At 47.4% G+C, this 19,509-nt stretch overlaps 1 protein-coding gene across 4 annotated transcripts in view; it reads right to left on the bottom strand.

The window, feature by feature from the left end:
• BMP2 (bone morphogenetic protein 2) overlaps window positions 1-19,509 on the bottom strand; it is a 69,125-nt gene that overhangs the window by 44,497 nt on the left and 5,119 nt on the right. For 2 of the 4 annotated variants that reach the window (XM_035321394.1, XM_035321395.1), the window contains exons 2-4: window positions 15,938-16,385; window positions 14,888-15,246; window positions 12,576-12,813 (exon numbers count right to left, since the gene is read on the bottom strand). In XM_035321394.1, coding sequence (XP_035177285.1) covers window positions 12,576-12,813; window positions 14,888-15,239 — 590 coding nt within the window. In that variant the 5' untranslated portion in view covers window positions 15,240-15,246; window positions 15,938-16,385. Of the gene's footprint in view, window positions 1-7,469; window positions 8,410-10,818; window positions 12,814-14,887; window positions 15,247-15,937; window positions 16,386-18,725; window positions 19,463-19,509 lie in introns of those variants that run through there. The other 2 variants (XM_035321396.1, XM_035321393.1) reach the window with 2 other exon arrangements.

Here is a 19,509-nt window from a genome sequence, read left to right as displayed (position 1 = left end):
TTCCTATCTTGTTTTTAAGGTAGGCATCTACCAAACTAAGAAGACCACATTCCACAAGGTGAGACAACATGAAAATGTTTACTTGACCTAATCATAAAATCGTTATTCTTCTGAAAAATCTTTAGTACATGAAGTAACCCTTTGACAGTATTCCTTATCTGCTCACTTCAGTAAAAAGTTAAATCAAAGTAATAGAAAAATCTGAAGCAATAACAGTTACCACCCCAAATCCATTCTATTACTCCAATAACTCCGGCTTTCAGTGAAAACAACAACCACAGTTTTCACTATCTTCTTCCAGTGAAGTTTTATAGAGGAAAAATTGCCATTCAAAATTCAGGATGTTCACTATACTGACTTGAGAATAAAACTGAGAAAAATATTTGCTCACCTATTCTGCAGGCAAACACGTCGGCACATTTAAAAAGCATTGGGTTGACAATTGCTTTCAAAAGCAAACTTCAAGAGAAAGGCATATCTTGCCAGCCAGATTTGAGACTTCCTTATGATAAATAAGTTAGTCCCTTACGATCCTAGCATAATGCCACTCATCATGGCAAGAAGAGAGAGGGACAGGTTTTCTTGTCTACAAAGCAGTCATTCTGATAAGCCAATACACAGAGCAATGGAAAGGACTCTGGTTTGATTAATACTGAAGTCACCACTGCAACAGATCCAGCTGAAGCTGTTCAGAGTAGCACGTCTCTTTCCTCCATGCTTGTATAGTGACACCTCATTTCAATGTATATATACCACTAACTTGCCAGTAACTACCATAATGCGCAGGATCAGAAATTCCGACTGCATATAACACTGCACAGTGTTCTGCATGTAGCTTGCAAAGCACATTGGTTACTGAACTGCTGAGGGGTGATGGTCATCTTGAGGGCCGGTGAAGAACCCAGGTTCCAGGACCTTCAAAACATTTTTCTGTCTTGACTGACATCCTTCTGGGAAAAGCAGCCCTCTGCCTCTTAGAGGAGCCCTCAAAGCCCTCCGCTTAGCTCTGGGAGTAGCACCAGTGGCTACTGAAGACAGCTTTTCATTTCCTGCCTGCCCAGCACACAGAATTGATATGGCCAAAGAGAGTAGGGAAGAAAGAGAAAGGAGGAAAAAAAAAAAAAAAAAAAAAAAAAAAAGGAAAAGAAAGGGGGAGAAAAAGGAGAAAAGAGAAAAAACCTGAAGGAACCTTTAATCTCTTAAGGGAAAAAAAAAACAGCAACAACAAAAAACTTATTAATGGAATGTTAAGATTGTGTATTAAACCCACAAAAGTCAGAAAATGAAGGATTTAAAGACTCCCTTGGCTCTTTTAACCCTTCCCTCTGCCTGCGTGCGTTACAGGCTTTTCATTACACACCCACGTAACACTGAGCAAAGGGACATAACCGTAGGTGATGTTTAAGTGGGAGCATGGCTTGTTATGAAGTAAAGCTACAGAAATGAAAATGTTAATAACTAGTCATTTTATCTTGTAAAAGTTTAATATTCACTATTAAAGAATGGCAGGACACTAAAGAAATGGCAAGATGTTGTTATGGACCTAAATGAAATATTGAATAAATGAGCTGTTCCCCCCAGTAAATATTTTCATTGGAGTTTATTTGCAGCAGTATTTATCTCCCCGTGAACCCAATATGATGGCAATGTATCATGGTAAGTAACTATCCCCCAGTTTATAACCATGTGTAAACAAGTCTCACTGAAATAGACTGTTTGCCCTGTACCAAGCACCCCCAGATTTTTCAGTCCCGTGCCTGCAAAATCCAGCATGCTCCCTCCTGCTCAACCCTCTGCAAGCTCTGTATCTGCCACACTTGGAGCAGTTGCACACTTCCCAGTCAGTAACACGCACATCCTCTTCGTGAGCAAGGAAATACTATTATCCTGGCTTTACAAATGAGAATTCTGGGCACTGAGAGATTAAAGCTAAGCATTTCAAAGCATCCCAGTTAATTAAAATGACTGGAAAATGGGTGTCCAAATTGTTTAGATACCTTTGAAGTCTCAGAATAATTATATTGCTCAAGGTCACACAGGGAGTTTATGGCTGACCCACAACTTGAACCCAGATTTCCAGCGTCCCACTCCAGCACCTTAATCACAAAGCCATCTTTGCTTTCCAATTTAATACTGGCCAGACCTGGTTCGCATGCAAACCTGTTACCAGCGGACGAAACCTGTCATTATGCCATCTAATGTAGCTATCTCTACCCTAAAGGATAAACAGCAGTACATTTGGGCATCTCTAAATTCCTTAAGGTATGTATCATTAGAAAACACTTAGGAGGCAGGGAGAAACTATTTGAGGATTAGCACAAAAAGACAGTGAGGGGCCCTTCCAATGGTGCACTGCAACTCTGCAGCAGAGTAAGGTTTGCAGTCTCTCCAGTCCTTAGTCTGGTGGCCCTGCTGCTAAGACCAGCCCTTTTTTCTGATGCAGTATTTGACTAGCAGCATCTCTTTTTAACAGGCTCGCCTGCCAAAGCCAGTCCTGTTGCTATTGGCTTGGCTGTGAATTCTCTACCTTCCGTGATAAGGCCTGCTTGACACTATAGCCAACAGTGCTGCCATGCTTCTTGCCAGGCGTGCTGGATTAGAGTAGAAAATAAACCTTCAGAGATGTTCAGAGTAGCAGAGCATGACTTCAGCAGCAGAGCATCTGGTGGAAGAGCCCTCTCCCAAAGAAAAGCTCAGGAAGGCCCTGACAGAGAAGCCTCCACGCCATGCAGACCGAAGAGCTTGTGCACGCAGCACTGCCAGATGCTAGCACTCAATGACACTCATCAGCCTCTCTCGTGACGCTGCAGTCTTTGCACAGAACAGGGCTGCACTTAATAAGCCAGTTTTGATATCCACTAACAAACCTGACCTCAGCTTAATTTCTCTTGGGCATACGCTCTGGTTATGCACTCCTCTCATTTCCAGCTGTAAGTCAGAAAGCTGCCCTTGCCAAACAGCCTCCGACTGTTGGCACCAAGTCTTTGGGCCTTAGAATGAACCGATGCAGTTACATAAAGTAAAGCTCCCCAGATAGTATTCAATCTCGGGTTCTCCCTAGACACACCAACATCCTCCAGGACGAGGAACACAGCGCAGCACAGAGATCAACATCAAGCACACACACACACTCAACGTGCTGACTCTTTATCACGGAGGTTGCTAATTTCCCATGCTAAGAACAACCTTTGGAACTAAAATGAATTATGCGTCTCATTCTGAGTGCATCAAAGAGTAGACAGCCTTTTTAAAGTAGTCGAGATCACCTCAGCTGTGCTTTTGTTATCTAGCCCAAGGTTAAGGATTTGGCCTTGGGCTAATAATTGGCTCAGAAAACCAGGATCATATAATGAGAGTTCCAGGAAGAGAGAAAAACCAAAGCTTGGTAAAGGCACATTCTTCAAAGTGTCCCAGCATCTGACCCTTTTTTCGCCTCCCCCTCAGATGAATGGGGTAAAAAAAGAGAGGACTGGAGCCTGAACCCTGAAGGATGTACTCACATACAAGAGGAGCTGGAAAGACATTCCAGATCTTTCCCAGACGCTCAGGCTTACAGAACAACAGACTTTCCTCACCAGTTAGATGGAAGAGTTGGCAGTAACCCACCCCATGGCTAAGATCTCAAGAGGAGGAGGCTGTTGGAAAGGGCAGCACGTGGTTTATTTTCCTTGATATAAGACACAAGTTAGACTACTTCAATTTAAAAACCTACAAAAACAGGCTAAGACTTTCCAACAGGTGAGAGCTGCAGCTGCAGTAGCTACCTGCCAGTGGAATGGCCTGCTGGGTTATACAGAGTTGATCACAAATTACTGGTCTTTTTGTAATAAGGTGAGTTTTTGTTTGTTTGTTTGTTGTTGTTGTTGCTGTTTGGTTGGTTTTGGTAGTGTTGTTTTTTTTTTGTTTTTTTTTGTTTTTTTTTTTCCCAGAACCTGCATATGGGAGAGTCACAGACCACTTTCCCAACCTTTGCTGCCAACAAACACCAAAGTTCCACCCACACCCTCCACTCCAGTTTCCCAGGCGTTGGTCCTTCTCACCAAGGAACTCTGCAGTGGGCATGAATCAGTAACTTAGCAGGTGTCTAGGATCTCTCTCTAAATGACTCTGCCCTCTAGGGTACATTTGGGTTATATTTTCAAAGATGAAAACCTTTTCATTTGCAAACCTGGGAGAATTCTTTGCCCAACCTGTCAAAAAGTAGTTAACAATTAACTATTTCCTTAAAAAAAAAAAAAGTAAAAATATAAAAATAAATCACCAGACCAGGAAAATAAATCAATTAGTCTTTGATCCTCCCCTCAGTAATAACATCATCCAGAACGTAGGCTATTGCTAAACCTAAGTAACCAAAAACGTTGATGGACTTTAAAAATACCTGCAGTTAAGAAAAGGAGAGCTTCAATTCCATTTCCCTCTGATTTTTGGGACTCAAGCTGCCATTCTGAGGCTTCTCCCCAGAGTGTGAGGAAATTTCTTTGTAAGGATCTCAGATTTTGTGGTATACTCACAGGATTCCAGCACTGGATGCTTTAAAGTAAGCATGCATGATGCCACTGGTCTGTACACTGAAAGCAGTACCTATAAAACGATGACTTGCCTGCCATTCCAGTAACCTAGGCCTTGAACAACTGGAATAAAAGACAATCAATAATGCCAATAATATTTTGCAGTACAAAGCTGCTCGTTTTCCACTTAAATCTACTGGGCCTATATTTTTTTCACAGTGCCTGGGCTGGGAAAATAGCTTCCATGAGCATTAGGATCTGGTCCAACGACAACAGTTTGTGACATCAGCACCACCTTCGTGTCAATACTATGATGTCAGCTGGAGGATCAGGACTTTTCATAAAAATGCACAAGGATGCTGGACTCTTAAAACCGTGAGCCTCCTTTTAAGTACAAGATCTTTTCCTTCAATGGAAAAGAGAAAATGCAAGCAGAAAAGTTGTGTCAGAACTGCCCTTAAAACTGAATATTTAAAACAACTGTCAATGAGCAATGTTTATCAGAAATAATACATACCCTGTCTCTCTTCACAATTCCTAACAAGTCAGTAACTCCAACGGCCTATGAAGTCCCATACAAAGTTATCAATAAGTCATGAGAAAAATGCAAAAGTCAAGATTATAATGAAATGAATCATTGTTTCTGGCTGTAAAGAAGAGGCATTCTGCTCAGCCCGCATGCTTGGTGCGGTGGCAGTCAGACATCCTATCCCCTTCCCCCTCCCATCACCACTGGCCTTGCAATTAAGCTTCAATATGCCTGTGTGTATATTATTGATGTGGAAACAGCTATTTCCATCATGCCACAGACATTCTACACTTTTGAAGTCTGTGGTTACAGAGTCATTATTCCATACAACACTTTCCCATCACTAGGGTGTGCAGGATGCCATAAAAAAATGTTTTTGTGAAAGTTCCAAGCTACTGGAGTTATTTCAATAGTTACCTTAAATACATTCTGTTTCATATGTGCTCTCCCTGCCTTCTGAGGCTTTGCTTTAATAAAAAGAGCCAGATTGTCTGAGAATGAACTCAGTAGAGCTATGCTCACTTGCAGATCTGGTTGGTATTTCCATCTTTTAATCTACATGTTGTTTCCAGGATGATGATGCTAGTAATAGTAGTAGTAGTAATAAAAATAATAGTAATAATAATAATAATACATTTGCCTCTGTTTGTAGTGAAACGCTGCTGGAGTTGAATGCTTTGTTTTAATGAGACGCACTGAATGAAGCAGCATCCTGCAGTGCAAGAAGTACATGTCAGCTCTCCACTGCCTTGGCATTACAACCCAAGCTACAGTACAATATTCATAATTTTCTTGGTGATCTCCCAGAAAAACCTTCTTAATTTAATCTCTAATGGGATTATCAGCCTCATTAAATTGTAAATCTGCCACAGTCCAGCTGTTGTGGGAACCTGAACTTTTGTTATCAATTTGCCGCTCTCATTTCTCTACCTGAGGTTACTTCAGAAACTTTTAACACTTTCAGCTTCAAAAGCCTGCAGTCCTTTCCCCGCTTCCCTCACCCCTAACTTCTTCCCACTGAAATCCCTGCCTTGTTGCCAACTAAAAAGCCAGACAACTGTTTCTTTCCTGGAGCTCAGCCAATATACCCAATTGCTGCCCTAACCCAGTCCAGTTTCTGCACCAAGAGCCAAACACGTTCTGCAGAAGCCCCCACGAGCATGACCTGTGGGGAGCAAAACCCATCGTTGCCCTGCCTTACGAGCAGAGAGCCAAGCTGACCCACTGCAAGTTTCATTGCTTTGGAGAAGTCCAACAGCTCTCAGCCGCTGTTCATCTATCGAAGGCAATACAAGCCCGGGCAGGCAGCACAGCTGAGCCTTCACAACACTATGTAAATACAGAAGCAAATGAGCTCTGGCCCTCAGACTGCTGGCAAGTTACGAACATGGTCCCCACTGCTCCCAGGTGTCTCCTGCTGCAAACAGCGCGTGCAAACCTTCAGAGCCTTCCCAAACTAAAATTCTCGCTGAAGGCAGGGACAAATTTCTCTCTGCAAATAGGACAGCAAAGCAGGCACACTGCTTTTCTCCTGCTTCTAAGTGCCCACTGCACAAGGCTGGCAGACCAAAGGTTGCCAGAGCCCCCGAGGGCCCTGACAGGTGCCCAGAATCCAAAGAGAAGAAATTTCCACCCTAGGAAACCACTACTGCCTGTTGCAGACAAGGCTATCAGGAGTATAGCTCATGAAGGATTAGCACCAGAGAGAAGGGAAAGAAGCAAATTTACAGTAGTTTTGGCATCCTTTGTGTGCCCAAGCAAGTCCAATGGAGCAGACACACACAAACCGTTACTTTCTCATACACCTGCAAAATCTCTTAGAAATAAACAAAAAAAATAGAAGGGCAGCAGAGTAAAATATGTATTCTAAAGGAGCTGGGATTTTTTTTCCTTGTACACAGTAGCTTAATAAAATAAAAGACCACCACTCTTATCCAACAGCCTCCTTGTAGCAACCATATGTAAAATCCAGCTTGTGAACCTAACTTCTTTTTCCTATGTAACTAAAAAACAAAGTGGTTTGTGCCTGTAACAACCGTTTAGAACATTTAAAAATACATTTTAATGCCTTTGGCTTTTCATCCTCATTTTGAGCAGCTTAAGTCAACTGGGAACAAGACTTGTGGTTCTCATGTTCTCGCACCGTAAGAACACAACAAATCAAGTTCTCATAGCAGCAGCGCGCCTTACCGAAAGGGGAAAGGTAGCCTTAATGTAAAGGAGAAGAGAAGCATTCCATATCCATAATTAGATAAATAATACTTCAGGCAAGATATGGCACCTTTAAAAGTGCCTTTTCACTCTTGATTTTTTTTTCTCTGCTTGTTACTACAGAAACCATCTAGCAACCAGAATCTAAGACAGACTCCACCCAAAACAGAGAAAAACAATATAGACAGAGTAGGCTTTTCCTCCATTTTTCCCTTTCTTTTTTTTTTTTTATTTCTTTTCATTCTTTTTTTTTTTAAAAAAAAAAAAAAAGTGGTGGGTGAGTGCTAAAGAAATATATCTTACTGTGCAAAGGATAGGAGCATTTTGCATGCAGTTGAAACAGTAAAGCTCTGATTACAGATGGCAGAAATGAAAGCAGGGAATGAGTAATGAGCAATGAGAAATGCGTAATGCGGGATGAGGATATAATTTCCACACATCGGCTAAAGAAAGGTTTACACTCTTAAGCAATAAAAACAAACCATTAAGCCAGACCTGCACTGTCAGGAAGTATAAAACAGTTCTTGAAACTCTGCAGTTACTATACAAAAGCTTTTCATAAACTTTTGTTTCCTGATCTTCATAAAACATTAACATCAAGCTGCCATATGGCAATTAGCTGCCTCCTGAAATCAATAAAAAAAAAAAAATCAACAATTTCAGAATAGCTATATAATAAAATAGTTCAATAATTATCCTCTTCTAATAGTGTAGCATAGTGTGTCTAATATAAATGCAGTCCAGATGAGCTCCATCTTCGAAGCTGAGAGTACAGTAAATAACGTTCCTCTCCAAGCCTCATCAGCGCTGGTTGCACCAATGCAAGACCTCTACCTGCCTAGCAGGGGAGAAAGCAGGTGATACGACAGTCTGTGGCCACCCAAACCCAACTACCACATGAGCAGGAAAGGTCTTAGTGCCTGATTATGACGAGCCCAGGTTAGCGCAGCAGAACGGATCCTGCTTGGTGAAAATGGCCAATGCTCTCGGGAGAGCTTACCTCAGCTGAAGATCTTCCCACGTCATTTTTACATGCTGCTGACCACAGAAGTCCAACTGAATTTTGCGCAAAAATTATCAAGCCACTCGACAAAGCTGTTACTGAGTCTCAAAAGGACAAGGAGAGATGCTGATCACATTTGTGTTTAGAGAGATGCTTATCTGAAATGCACAAAGGGTGACATTATCTATCACAATCTCTGCCTATATAGACTATATTAAGTGCCTAGAAGCAACATGTTTAGGGGAAACAGGCTATAGGGTAACAAAGGCAGTTTTGCCTTCTAGATCTTCTGCTTTTTCTCCTCTTAAGAGAGAAAAAAAAAAAAAAAAAAAAAAAAGGCTCATTTCTTCTTTTAGAGCGCCATAACACTAATAAGTACTAACAAACTAAAATAATTTCTAGAGTATTTTGGTAACGGCATTCTTTTAGTGTTTAGGATTATTTAGCAGTCATTACCAGACTTAGAAGATGTCAGAAAGCCCACATTTTTCAGGAGGGCTGTCTGATCACCAACGCTATTTAGCAGAGTTCAGGAACCCAGCTGAGGTGTAAGAGGATTTTCTACTACCTGTGTAGGAAAGCCTCTGTTTTGTTTCCTTTCTTTAAAAATCCTACTCAAATACTTCAGTGCAGCACTCTCACATCTCCAATCTAGAGAGTTTAAGGGTTAGGAATTTAAAGATATACTTTGAAACCAATTCTGCAGAAATCGGTTGACTTGCTGAGCTCGATGCATGCATATTTCCTCCTCAAGATCAGTATGGAACTGACGATTCTGTGACTAACACTACGCGGGTACAGAAATGCTTACAGGAGTGGATCTTCCTATGTTTACAATTACCCGTCGGCCTCACGGTGTGTTTTACGAAGGATGCAACTCTCTGTCAAGCAACAGGAAGTTTGCCTTTACAAGGAATGCAGCATCACACCATGAGCCAGCTCCTGCTCATGCATAGACAAGCGCCGTAGCCAATTTTTTTAAAACAAGATTACCATCAACGTGTTCTCATGCCTTAGAGGAGATGTAAAGCAGTCGCCACTCTGGAAAAAGCCTCCCTCAACCTACTTGCACACCCTGGGCTAGGAGCTATGAAACTTAAGCCTGACAACCTTGGAGCTCAGGATCTGGTTAGACATGCCATGGGGTCTTCACTGGTTCCAGCAGGCTTGGGATCAAACCTTTCCTTCTCATAGAAATGGTGTAATCTCTGATTTGTCAGCATTTTATGTCCAGCTTTTGAAAAAACGGGTTATAGAGTATGATAGTGCCGCTGTGACTTGACTGCCACAACCATGTAAATAACTGGCAAATAACCAATAAATTCTTGCAGCACCTTTGCTGTGGCACATCCCGCAACCTTTCCAAAGTGACAGCCGTCATCTCACCCATCACCAGTAGAACTGGCGTGCCCTTCCTAACAAGCAAAAGGCAAACCAAAGCTCTGCACCAAGGGACTCCCACCCTAAAAACAACACATGAGCCAACAAAACAGCACTGGTTTCTTGAAAACACAAATGAGAGGTCGACCACACAGCAAACTTGCAGGCTACTACGTAGTATCAGCATGACCAATAACACGAGAACAGAGCCAAACTGCCCAGCAGCAGATTGCTCTCTACTAGTTACTAAAAATACTGCTGCTACAAAGAATGTATTAAGTTTTTATCTCACCACAGAAGCTTACATCTTGCCTAATATATTTCTGAGCTCATGAGACAAAAATGGAAGCAGCCAACAAGAAGTTAGGGTTAGTTTTCCTATCCTCTCTGCCTATTGTGTTTTCTGATGATTAGCAGTAGAGGAAGTGAACTTTTCTCTAAGACCACCTGTAAGACATCACCAAGTCAGCCTTTCTGAGCAAGAAGCCTGCCTACTGGTACCTTTTCTGTAACCCAGAGGATGCTGGCAAGGAGTTTGGGGAGAGCCATGTCAAAGAGGAGAAGGTTTCTGTTAATAAAGGGTTATACTAGTGGTAAGCCAGAATCAGATTTCCAGTTGATTTAGAGAGGTCTCTAATGGTACAACTGCACACGTGGCATCAGAACGTGCTGCCTCGGTTCACCAAATCCAGAAAGTGATCCATTCCTCAGGGCACGAAGGAGCACAAGGGGGTTCTGAGGTCTCCAGAAGTGTCAGCACAGAGTCACTCCATGTTCACTACACAGGGCAGAGAGCTCCTGACATAGGCATGGACTTACCACTAGCAGTTTAACACAATTTCATTCTGCTCCTGGCTTTGGTGCACTTTGCAGCAGATCACCAAGAAGCCATTTTAAACGACTTCCCTGCCATACTATGTCAGCAAAACTTTCATGCAACAAGCAACCCAGCCTCTGCACGCTCATGCCATGTTCCACCACCAGTGAGCTGACTGCTGTACCAGTCCTTTGACATACAACAGGCACAACAAGTATTAGCTTTGATGCTCAGTTCATCAACTGCAAATCACACTTTTGCCCCTTGCACAAAGAATTTGAAAAGTAAAATGATGTAAGCACAAGTTATCCTGGTGATGGTTGGACAAGCGAACCACGTTTTCTTACAGACTGGACTTTTCAAAAAGACATAGCAGAGTTCTGTGATTTATTATCTGAAGTAGATTTAAACATTTTTGGGAAAAAAAAAAAAAAAGCTTTAGACAAGCTAATCTGCACAACAGCAAAACCATCAGCTGAGGTTTGATAGGAAGCTGCATATGACAACAACCTGTTGTATGAAGGGCAAAAATTGAAGATTAATTTCACTATTACACTCCACAGAAGTGAGCTCTCATCTGAGGTGAGGAAGTATGCAACGCTTTTTCAACTGTTAAAGACAAGGGCCAGAACAAATACGATAATTATTCCTCTTTAGCATACATAATCACAAAAAAAAAGATGACATTTTAGTTTTTATTATTTTATATTTGGCCAGGACTTTTGAAGGAAGGACTTTTAAAGGAAACATCAAACATTCACTTTTCTGTAGGTCTAGAAAGGACTCAGTCTTCCCCCACCCCCACCTCCCCTAGGACTTCTATTGGCCCTTCTTATATTCCCTCTGCAAATTAGTTGGGAATAGCAGTATTTATACTAGATCAGCAACGTCTGGTTCTTATCCAAATGTTCCACCTAAAGAGGATGCCAGTTCTCATGGATTGGACAGCCCACCCTGCAGCATTCCTGAGAATTGTACAATATAATAATCTTGAAAGTCAGCAGAGTGGATTATCCACTTTTTTCTGGACTTGAACTTGTGACCTTAACAGTAGCACAGCAGAAAGCAAATGTGCTATGCACTTTGCCATAGTAACCTTCCATGTATTCTTTTCAACTTAAATACACACAATTGAAACAGCTACAATTTTGGAAAATTATGTACAAACCCTATATTTTTTTCTTTTTGATTACATATAAATACAAATTAGCTATTCTTCTAAAAAGTGGTTATAATAGTAAATAAATACAAAATAAGAATCTGACCATTATACTTCATGTGCTGGGGTTAAACCCATATAAAATGTACAACTAAAATACATTTAAAATCTTTAAAGGAATATTTCTCTGATTAAAATATTTGTTTTCCCAACTTTTTCGTAGACATAAATATATTTTCAAAATAGTTGTGTTTTTTTTTTCTTTCCATTTCATTACATAAATAAAGTCTTCATTGGGAAATATTAAAGTGTCAGCTTTTTTTTTTTTTTCTTTTTGTATTTGTCTAATATATTTGCTGTGTTAGCGGCACCCACAACCCTCCACAACCATATCTTGATAGTTCTTTAATACAACTTTTTCGTTCTCATCAAGGTAGAGCATTGAAATAGCACTCAGTTCTGTCGGCACACAGCAAGCCTTGGGGATTTTGGAATTCACTGAATTGACCAAAGTCTGAACAATGGCATGGTTTGTTGAGTTTAGATGGTCTGCCAGTGGAAAAGGACATTCCCCGTGGCAGTAAAAGGCACTATACCCCGGCGGGGCAACAATCCAGTCATTCCACCCCACATCATTGAAGTCCACATATAACGGATGCCTTTTGCAACTGTATTTGTGGCGTTTACGCTGTTTGTGTTTCACTTGACGCTTTTCTCTTTTATGAAGCGGGTGTCCCTTGCCATCATGCCCAAACGTTACTAATAATGGCCTGAGCTGAGACCAGCTATCTTCATCCTGATGTAAAGACCTGCTAATCCTAACGTGCCTCTTGGAGGCACTGTTCTCTTTGTCCAAGTGAACCACCTCTACCACAAACCCATGATTAGGTTGTCCATGTGCAATCCACCTCAAAACAGCTGGCGTTACATCAAAACTTTCCCATTTACTTGCATTATGATGCACCAACCTGGTGTCCAAAAGTCTTGTGACAGGGTCCTTAGAGGTGGCTGTGGCTGGCTTTATAATTTCATAAATATTAATACGGTGATGGTAGCTGCTGTTGTTCTCAAAAGCTCCGTGCACCTGTTTCCGAAAAATCTGGAGTTCAGCTGAGGTGATAGACTCCTCATTAGGGATGGAAGTTAAATTAAAGAAGAAACGCCGTGCTGTTTTCCCACTCGTTTCTGGCAGTTCTTCCAAAACTTCTAATTTGATTAAACAGGGAGGGGGGAAAAGAGAGAAAAAAAAAATCAGGAACTGAGACAAGCAACCAAACCCCTCAGTTAGTCTGCTCTTGGCAACTTTCAAATGACAGTTCGCACACGTGACGTACAAGATCTGAAAGACTCGCAGGCAGAAAATACCGTCTCCCTTGTCTTTCTGTTTATTTATGCAAGCATGTATAGCATGAAGTTAAGAACGCTTCATTCATTGTTATGCGCTTTGATTGAATGCTGGTGCCCTTTGCATTCCAGGTAGTTATAATGAGTGGCAAGGAACATGAAGCATTACGCTGGAATTCAAGGACATCAGTGAGAAAACTCGAGCACTATAGTTAGCGGAGGCCTGATTAAAACTGATTGAGGATTTAGGGTAATTATTTCAGCATTTTTCGAGAATACAGCTCTAACGTCAATCCCTTAAACTCCATTCTGCACACTGTAACTCCTCAATTTAGGTAACTTATTTAATCTCGATGCAGGGATTTTTGTGTCTTAATTAGAGACAGTGAACTCAACATCTGTAAAGGCGCTTCATGAAGCACACCCCAGTGTTTGCTCAAAAGGACTTTAAAGAATGGCAGGAGGGTTCAACTGCTAAAGGGGATGGACGGTGAAGGGATGATGAAACAACAGGTTTTCAAAACCAAAACAAATCCCTAAACCCCATGCCATTCCCCCTTTCAGCCAACAAACACTTGAATGGGACTTCAGGGGGAGTACAATGTATCTAGGGTTGCTATGAGGTATGTTGCTGCTACAGGCATTGAAACCACGGCAAGTTTTTGCCCAGCGAAATCCCTCTAAAATCATGACTTTTAATTCTGGTGCTAAGCATCCCAGAGAAACATGCACCTTCTAAAGGGATGCAGGAACTGGTGCAAGCAGATCTTAGTCACATAACCATTCCCTGCTGGTTCCAGCAGGACCTCCAGCATAAGGTAAGTCTCGGCTTTATGGCATTTCAGGACCAGACCAGTACTTCAGGAATACAGCAGAAGTTTTGAGTAGTCACAAAAACTCCTGCTTTAATAAGTCATGAATCGAGAGGGAGAACTCAATGAAAAATTGGACTCACGCTGACTTTTTCTACATTTTGTGAAAACTGGAGAATAGCTTTTATGTCAAAAAGAGTCTGTTGCAACACTGCTACCTCAAACATTCTTGTATCTGCCTACAGACTATAAAGGTTGCCCTTTCAGCTCCTCTCTCGCTTAGCGCCATGCCTGCCGTGCTCAGGTTTAAAAGGAACGAGCCACACGCTGGCTTTTCCCCCTTCACTGCGGAGTGTTTACTTTCCACATAGGGAAACAGGCTAGAGCGAGAGGTTACGTTTCACCATCCACCTCCTTTCCCACCATGGGGCTTTCCACTAAATACCACCTCCGCTTCTCCGAGGCCACCTTCTTTACCCGTCGAACCCATTACATCCTAGCGAACTTCTTTTTTTCACCCCAGTTTCGCACTCAGGAGTGCGGGGAAACCACATTTTCATGGCTTTTCCAGCGAGCCCGCTGCATGCCAGCACCGGAGACTAACAGCCAGGAAAGATTACAACCTGGGGAAACGTTTCCCAACAAGCACGCGACCGACGCGCGCCACCGGCTCCGTGGGCCCGGGCGAGGAGCTGCTCGACGGGAGCTGCTCTGGTGAAAAGGCACCGACGGAGGGCTGGGGCAAGGGGCCCAAAGGTGCCGCCAGGGCTGGGTGCCCAGCTCGGCGGGTGGGTGGGCGCCCACCGCTTAGGGCCGAGGGGCCTCCAGCAGCAGGCAGCGACGGGATGCGTGGTGTGGGGCCGGGGCTCGACGGCTCCTCGGATGGATCGGCCGAGGGTTTCGCTCGTCTCCCACGGGGATTAGGCGGGGATTAGCAAACTCGGGGAGGCTTCGAATTGGAAGCGAGAGCTGCGGGAGCGCCCGGTCCTGCCGCGGCGGGGCTGACAGCACCCAGGCCGGACACAAAGCACCGGGACGCTCCCGGCGGGGCTCTGCGGACCCCCCCCCCCCCCCCCCCCCCCCCCCGCCCCCCCCCCGCCCGTACCGCCCCCAGCCGCCCCTACCTTCGTGGTGGAAGCTGCGCACGGTGTTGGCGCGGCTGGCGGCCCTCTCCAGCGGGTAGCCCAGCGCCGGCGGCTGCCCCAGCCGCTGGCCAGCGTGCAGGCGGTAGAGGTCCAGCATGTAGGGCGGGATGACGACGTCCTTGCCGGGGCTGGGCCGCCGCTTCAGCCCGAACATGTGGAGCAGGCGCAGCTCGAACTCGCCCAGGAGCTCCTCGGGGCGCTGCGCGGCCGGGGCGGCGCGGCCGGGCTCGCCGAGGCGCCGCCGGCCCCCGGGAGGCATGAGGCCGGCCGCGCCGCCCAGCAGCACCCGGCAGAGCAGCAGCGCCAGGAGGGAGCGGGTCGCGGCACCCATCGTGGACCTGCGCGGGGGAGGAGGAGGAGGAGGCGATGGGAGGCAGTCAGCGCGGGCGGGGGGGGGGTTAAAGGGGGGTGGGAAGGGGGGGCACGGCCCGCAGGGGGGTCCCACCCCGGCTGGGGGAGCCCCGTCGGGGCGGGAGGGCCTCGGGTCCCCGCGACGGGGGAGCGAAGGGGACGGGACGGGACGCCCCGCAGCACGAACCGGGGCAGGGGGCTGGGGACGGGGCGGCCGCTGTCAGCCCGGCCGCGGGCACCGAGGGGCCGGGCCGCTGCCCTCGGGGCGGCACAGGTGGGAGCCGGGCCGGGCGAGCCCTGCACGAAGCCGCCTCCCCGCTGCGCTCCCGGCTCGGCACGGCTCCCCGGGCTGCCCCCTCCGCTCGGCTCGGCCCCGGGGCCGGCTCGGCACCCCCCGAGCCACGGCTTCCCCCGGACGGAGAGAAAGGCAGGGTTATTTTCTCTCGGCGGAGCGCAAGAAGGGGAAGGAGGAAAATACAAATCCTGCTAGGTCCTCAGCCAAACCCACAGGACGTTCTTCTCCCCCGTGAAACTCGGCGCCGGGTTACTACTCTCGTTATGGTTATCGTTAGCGGCCCGGCCCCCCTCTCTCTTGCAGAGCGCCGGCACCTCCGCCGTGGCCCTCGGAGTCATCCTGCGGGAAGGCTTGCAGCGGCTCTGCGACCGCCCCAGCTATACCTGTGTGCAGCAGCAGGGGTTGTGTCTGCAGGAGGGTTTTCTGCTCTCGGGGTGTTTTTCCCGCATCACTTGGTGTTACTCCGAACTTCGCTGCTGCTCCTCTACAGCTGCCGAGCAGAAACCAGAAGTTCCCTGAAGTGCAGTCCGCCCCAGAAACATACTTTTAGCAGCCGGTTTGGGAGGCAGAAGGCAAGTCCCGGCCAGGGAAGGGCTTCTCCCTTTTAAAAGCAGCAATCGAAAAGTTGTTGCTTCTTCTTTTTCTTCTTCTTCCTCCTCCTCCTCCTCGCGTGTGTGTGCGTGTGCCTGCCCGTGAATGGGTGCCTATGTGTCTACGGAGTTCAAAGGCTCCTTGTGAAAAACGTCCTCTGCATCACCCGCACCGGACAGATGGACATTTACCGGGACTCTCGCAGCACCATTGAGCCGAAGCTTCACTTTTCTCCGCTCCCTTAAAAAAGAAAGAAGGAGGGGGGGGGGGGGGGGGGGGGGGGGAGGAAAAAAAAAAAAAAAAAAAAAAAAGGGTGGGGAGAGCAGCCTGCAGCGGCTGCGCTAGGGGACAGCGGCGGGTGCGCGGCCGCCTCCCGCCCCGCGCCGCACCATGGACGGGGCCGGCCGGGGCCGCGGGGCTTTTTGTGGCGGCGGTGTCACGACCCCGGCGGCTCGGGGCCGGCGCCAATCACAGGCGCCCTGTGGGAGCGGGCTGCGGCCCCGCACGGCTTTTAAGGGAGGCGCCGCCTCCCGGCCTCGCTCCTGCCCTCCCCGCCTCCGCCCTCGCCCGCTTCCCTCCCTCGCCCGGCCGTGCCGAGCTGAGCCGGCCCGGGTCGTGCCGCGGGACGGGGACGGGGACAGGGACAGGGCAGGTCCCGTTAGGACGCGGCCCGGCCCGGCCTCGCCCCGCTGTGCGCCCCTGGCCCCGGGGCAGCTCGGGCTCCGCCGCCGCCGAGGGGCCGCGTGCGCCCCGCAAAGCCGCATCCGACGGCGGCCCCGGCCCCCGGCAGCGGCGGCCCCGACCCCGGGGCAGTCTCCCCGCTTCTCCGTGTCCGGCTCCCCGCCGCTCGCCGCGGGGCAGCCCGGGGATTTCCCCGCTCTCCTCCCCCGGAGAGAGGCGTCGAGGCCCGGCAGGGAGCCGAGTCCCGCTCCCTCCTCTTCTCCCCGCTCCGCTCCTCCCGGCCGCCTGCCCCCGCAAGCGCCGGCTGCGGGTCCGGCCCCTGGCGGGCCGCGGGTTTTTTGGATGTGGCTGCCCTCCAGTGGCTGAACGGCGGCGGCTCCACCGCCGCTCTCCTCCCCTCTGGCCCGCGGCACCTGCCCCCAAACCCCCAGATTCCAGCCCCGCAACCCCACAGCCCCCCAGATCCCAGCCCCGCGCCCCCCCAGGCCCGTCTCCTAGTTCCAGCTGCACTGCTTTTTCCTTTTGTCGCTACTAGCCCGCCCCGTGGTGCCTGCTGCCGTGGCGGGGCTGCATCCTTTGCCCTGCCTTCCCTTTGCTGCCGGGGCTGTGCGTGGGGCCAAGGGCAATGCTCCGCAATTTGGGGTCCATACCAAAGCCGCTGGCCCATAGAGGGGAGCAGTCCTGTGCTGCCCCGTAGCTCTCAGGGCCCTCATTTGAAAAAGCCACGGCCAGCCCGGGACACCTCGACGTACTGCGGAGGAGGACTTATAGCAATAACAACCGAGACGGCTCCATCACCAGCTCCTCCTTTGGGAGCGGCCTCTTCCGTCCGTCTCAGGGCTTCTCAGCATGGGAGAACTGCCACTTTGAGGCAGGACCTGGGCGCGTTTGGGCTGGGGCCTCTTGGCCCTCCTCTCATGCTAGGCTGACCTCAGCTCCACCACCAAAACCTCACTGTGGGGATGCCCCAGTGCGATGTGACCCCAAGGGCTGCTGAGGCTCCCCCGTGCCCACTGCTCCCTGTGGATGGCCGCGGCAGGTGCGGTGCCACGCGGCGATATGAAGGCCCTCTGCACCTCGGCAGCCTGTCCGTTGCATTCCAGCACAGATAATGTTTAATTTTATGACTTCCTGCAAGTCTTTAGCATGAACTGAAGGTGCATGCAGTGTGACTTCAGGGTATGCCAATTATGTAAATCAGCACTAAAATAACAATGGCAACGTAGTTTACACATCACTGACATTAAATGAGCACTTCAACTTCTAATTGCCATTCCAGTTCAATCTGCAGTGGGTCATGCCAGGAAAAAGTCATTTCTTGCCTCAACACTTACTGCCTGTGCCTGGAGCGTAGGCTGTGCTGTGTGCCCGGCGAGGCTTTATCTCCGGGAGCTTTCTGTGTCAGGATGGTGAGCCTTGGGAGGGACAAGTGTGCTTGCGGTTGCTCTGAAGGCCTGGACCTGCTATCGAGAGTTTCTTGTAGGTTTGCCCCTCTCTGCTTTTAAATGTAAGTTGAATCTCACAGTCATCCGTTGTCTTGGCCATGAGAGAAGTTGCCCCTACTAGTTTTTCATCTCTCGGTCTATTCAGTGAACCGGTCTCCCCGTTTGTTTCCACGAGGCCCCAGAAGACAACAGTGAAGCACTTGCAACATGGCCCCTGCACGAGAACCTCCTACGTCTCCAGCGCCAATGTGGCTGAGGTCACAAGTGAAGGAGGACCTTTGCCAGACAACATTACACACAGGTGTATTTAGTATCGCTCTGTGCAGTGTGAACGCACCAGGATGTGCCCACCCAGACTTAGCTCCCCAAACCAGCTGTGCAGCAGGTGTAACACCTTTGTCGCCTTTCCACCGCACAGTTGTGGGGAACCCGAGATAACAAAACCAAAGCTAACCTGGCCGTAATCCCTGGTGCTGCAATTCCACATAGGCTCTGCCAAACCGAGGAGGGAAGCAGTGCATCAGCTCGAGTCAGCCCCAGCACAGTGTCATTTCATCCTGCAGATCGAGCCTGCACGTCAGCTAAATTCCTGGTGGAGAAACCCACGTTCATGCTGAAGAGATCTGGTACAGATGTTGGGTTTTAGGAAACCTGACCCTGCATATTTGTTAATCTCCTTTGTGAAACTTCATTTCCCTGCTCCTGAACTTTGTATAGTTGAGCGGACTGATTAATTTCTTCTTTCTTTCCTGTCTCTGCTCCCTGCTTTTCCTTCTTTCTTGGTTTAGTGGTTTTTTGGTTTGGGGTTGGGTTTTTTTGAGCCAGTGAGTATTCAACAAGCGACACCTGCTTCTAAAGTTTCAGATCCAGGTGCTCCTTGCAGGCGTCCAAACACAGCTGATAGATCTCAACTTTAAGTATTGTTAGGTTTTCTTAGTGAAATGATGGACAAGGATAGGTTTTGCAACACCCTGAGTGCCCTTTATCAAGCCCTGAACGACAAGAAGAAAGTGTTTTTTCCCACAGCATTTTCTTCTCAAAAATATTATACCAAATGGCATTTATACATTGCCACCAGGTAGTGTCTCCTGGCCTGGTTAAACTGTGCCCACCCGTGGCACAAGACTTCAGAAATCTTGGGGGCAGAAGACTTCAGCTGGAGGACCTAGGTTAGAAATGCTCACTGGGGTTTCTGGCCATTACTGACAATCCTTACCAAAAAAAAAAAAAAAAAAAAA

The sequence above is a fragment of the Oxyura jamaicensis genome, chromosome 3, assembly GCF_011077185.1.
Source record: "Oxyura jamaicensis isolate SHBP4307 breed ruddy duck chromosome 3, BPBGC_Ojam_1.0, whole genome shotgun sequence".
NCBI lineage: Eukaryota > Metazoa > Chordata > Aves > Anseriformes > Anatidae > Oxyura > Oxyura jamaicensis.
Note: the sequence above shows the minus strand (reverse complement) of the source record. Positions and strands in the feature narration are given on the sequence as shown.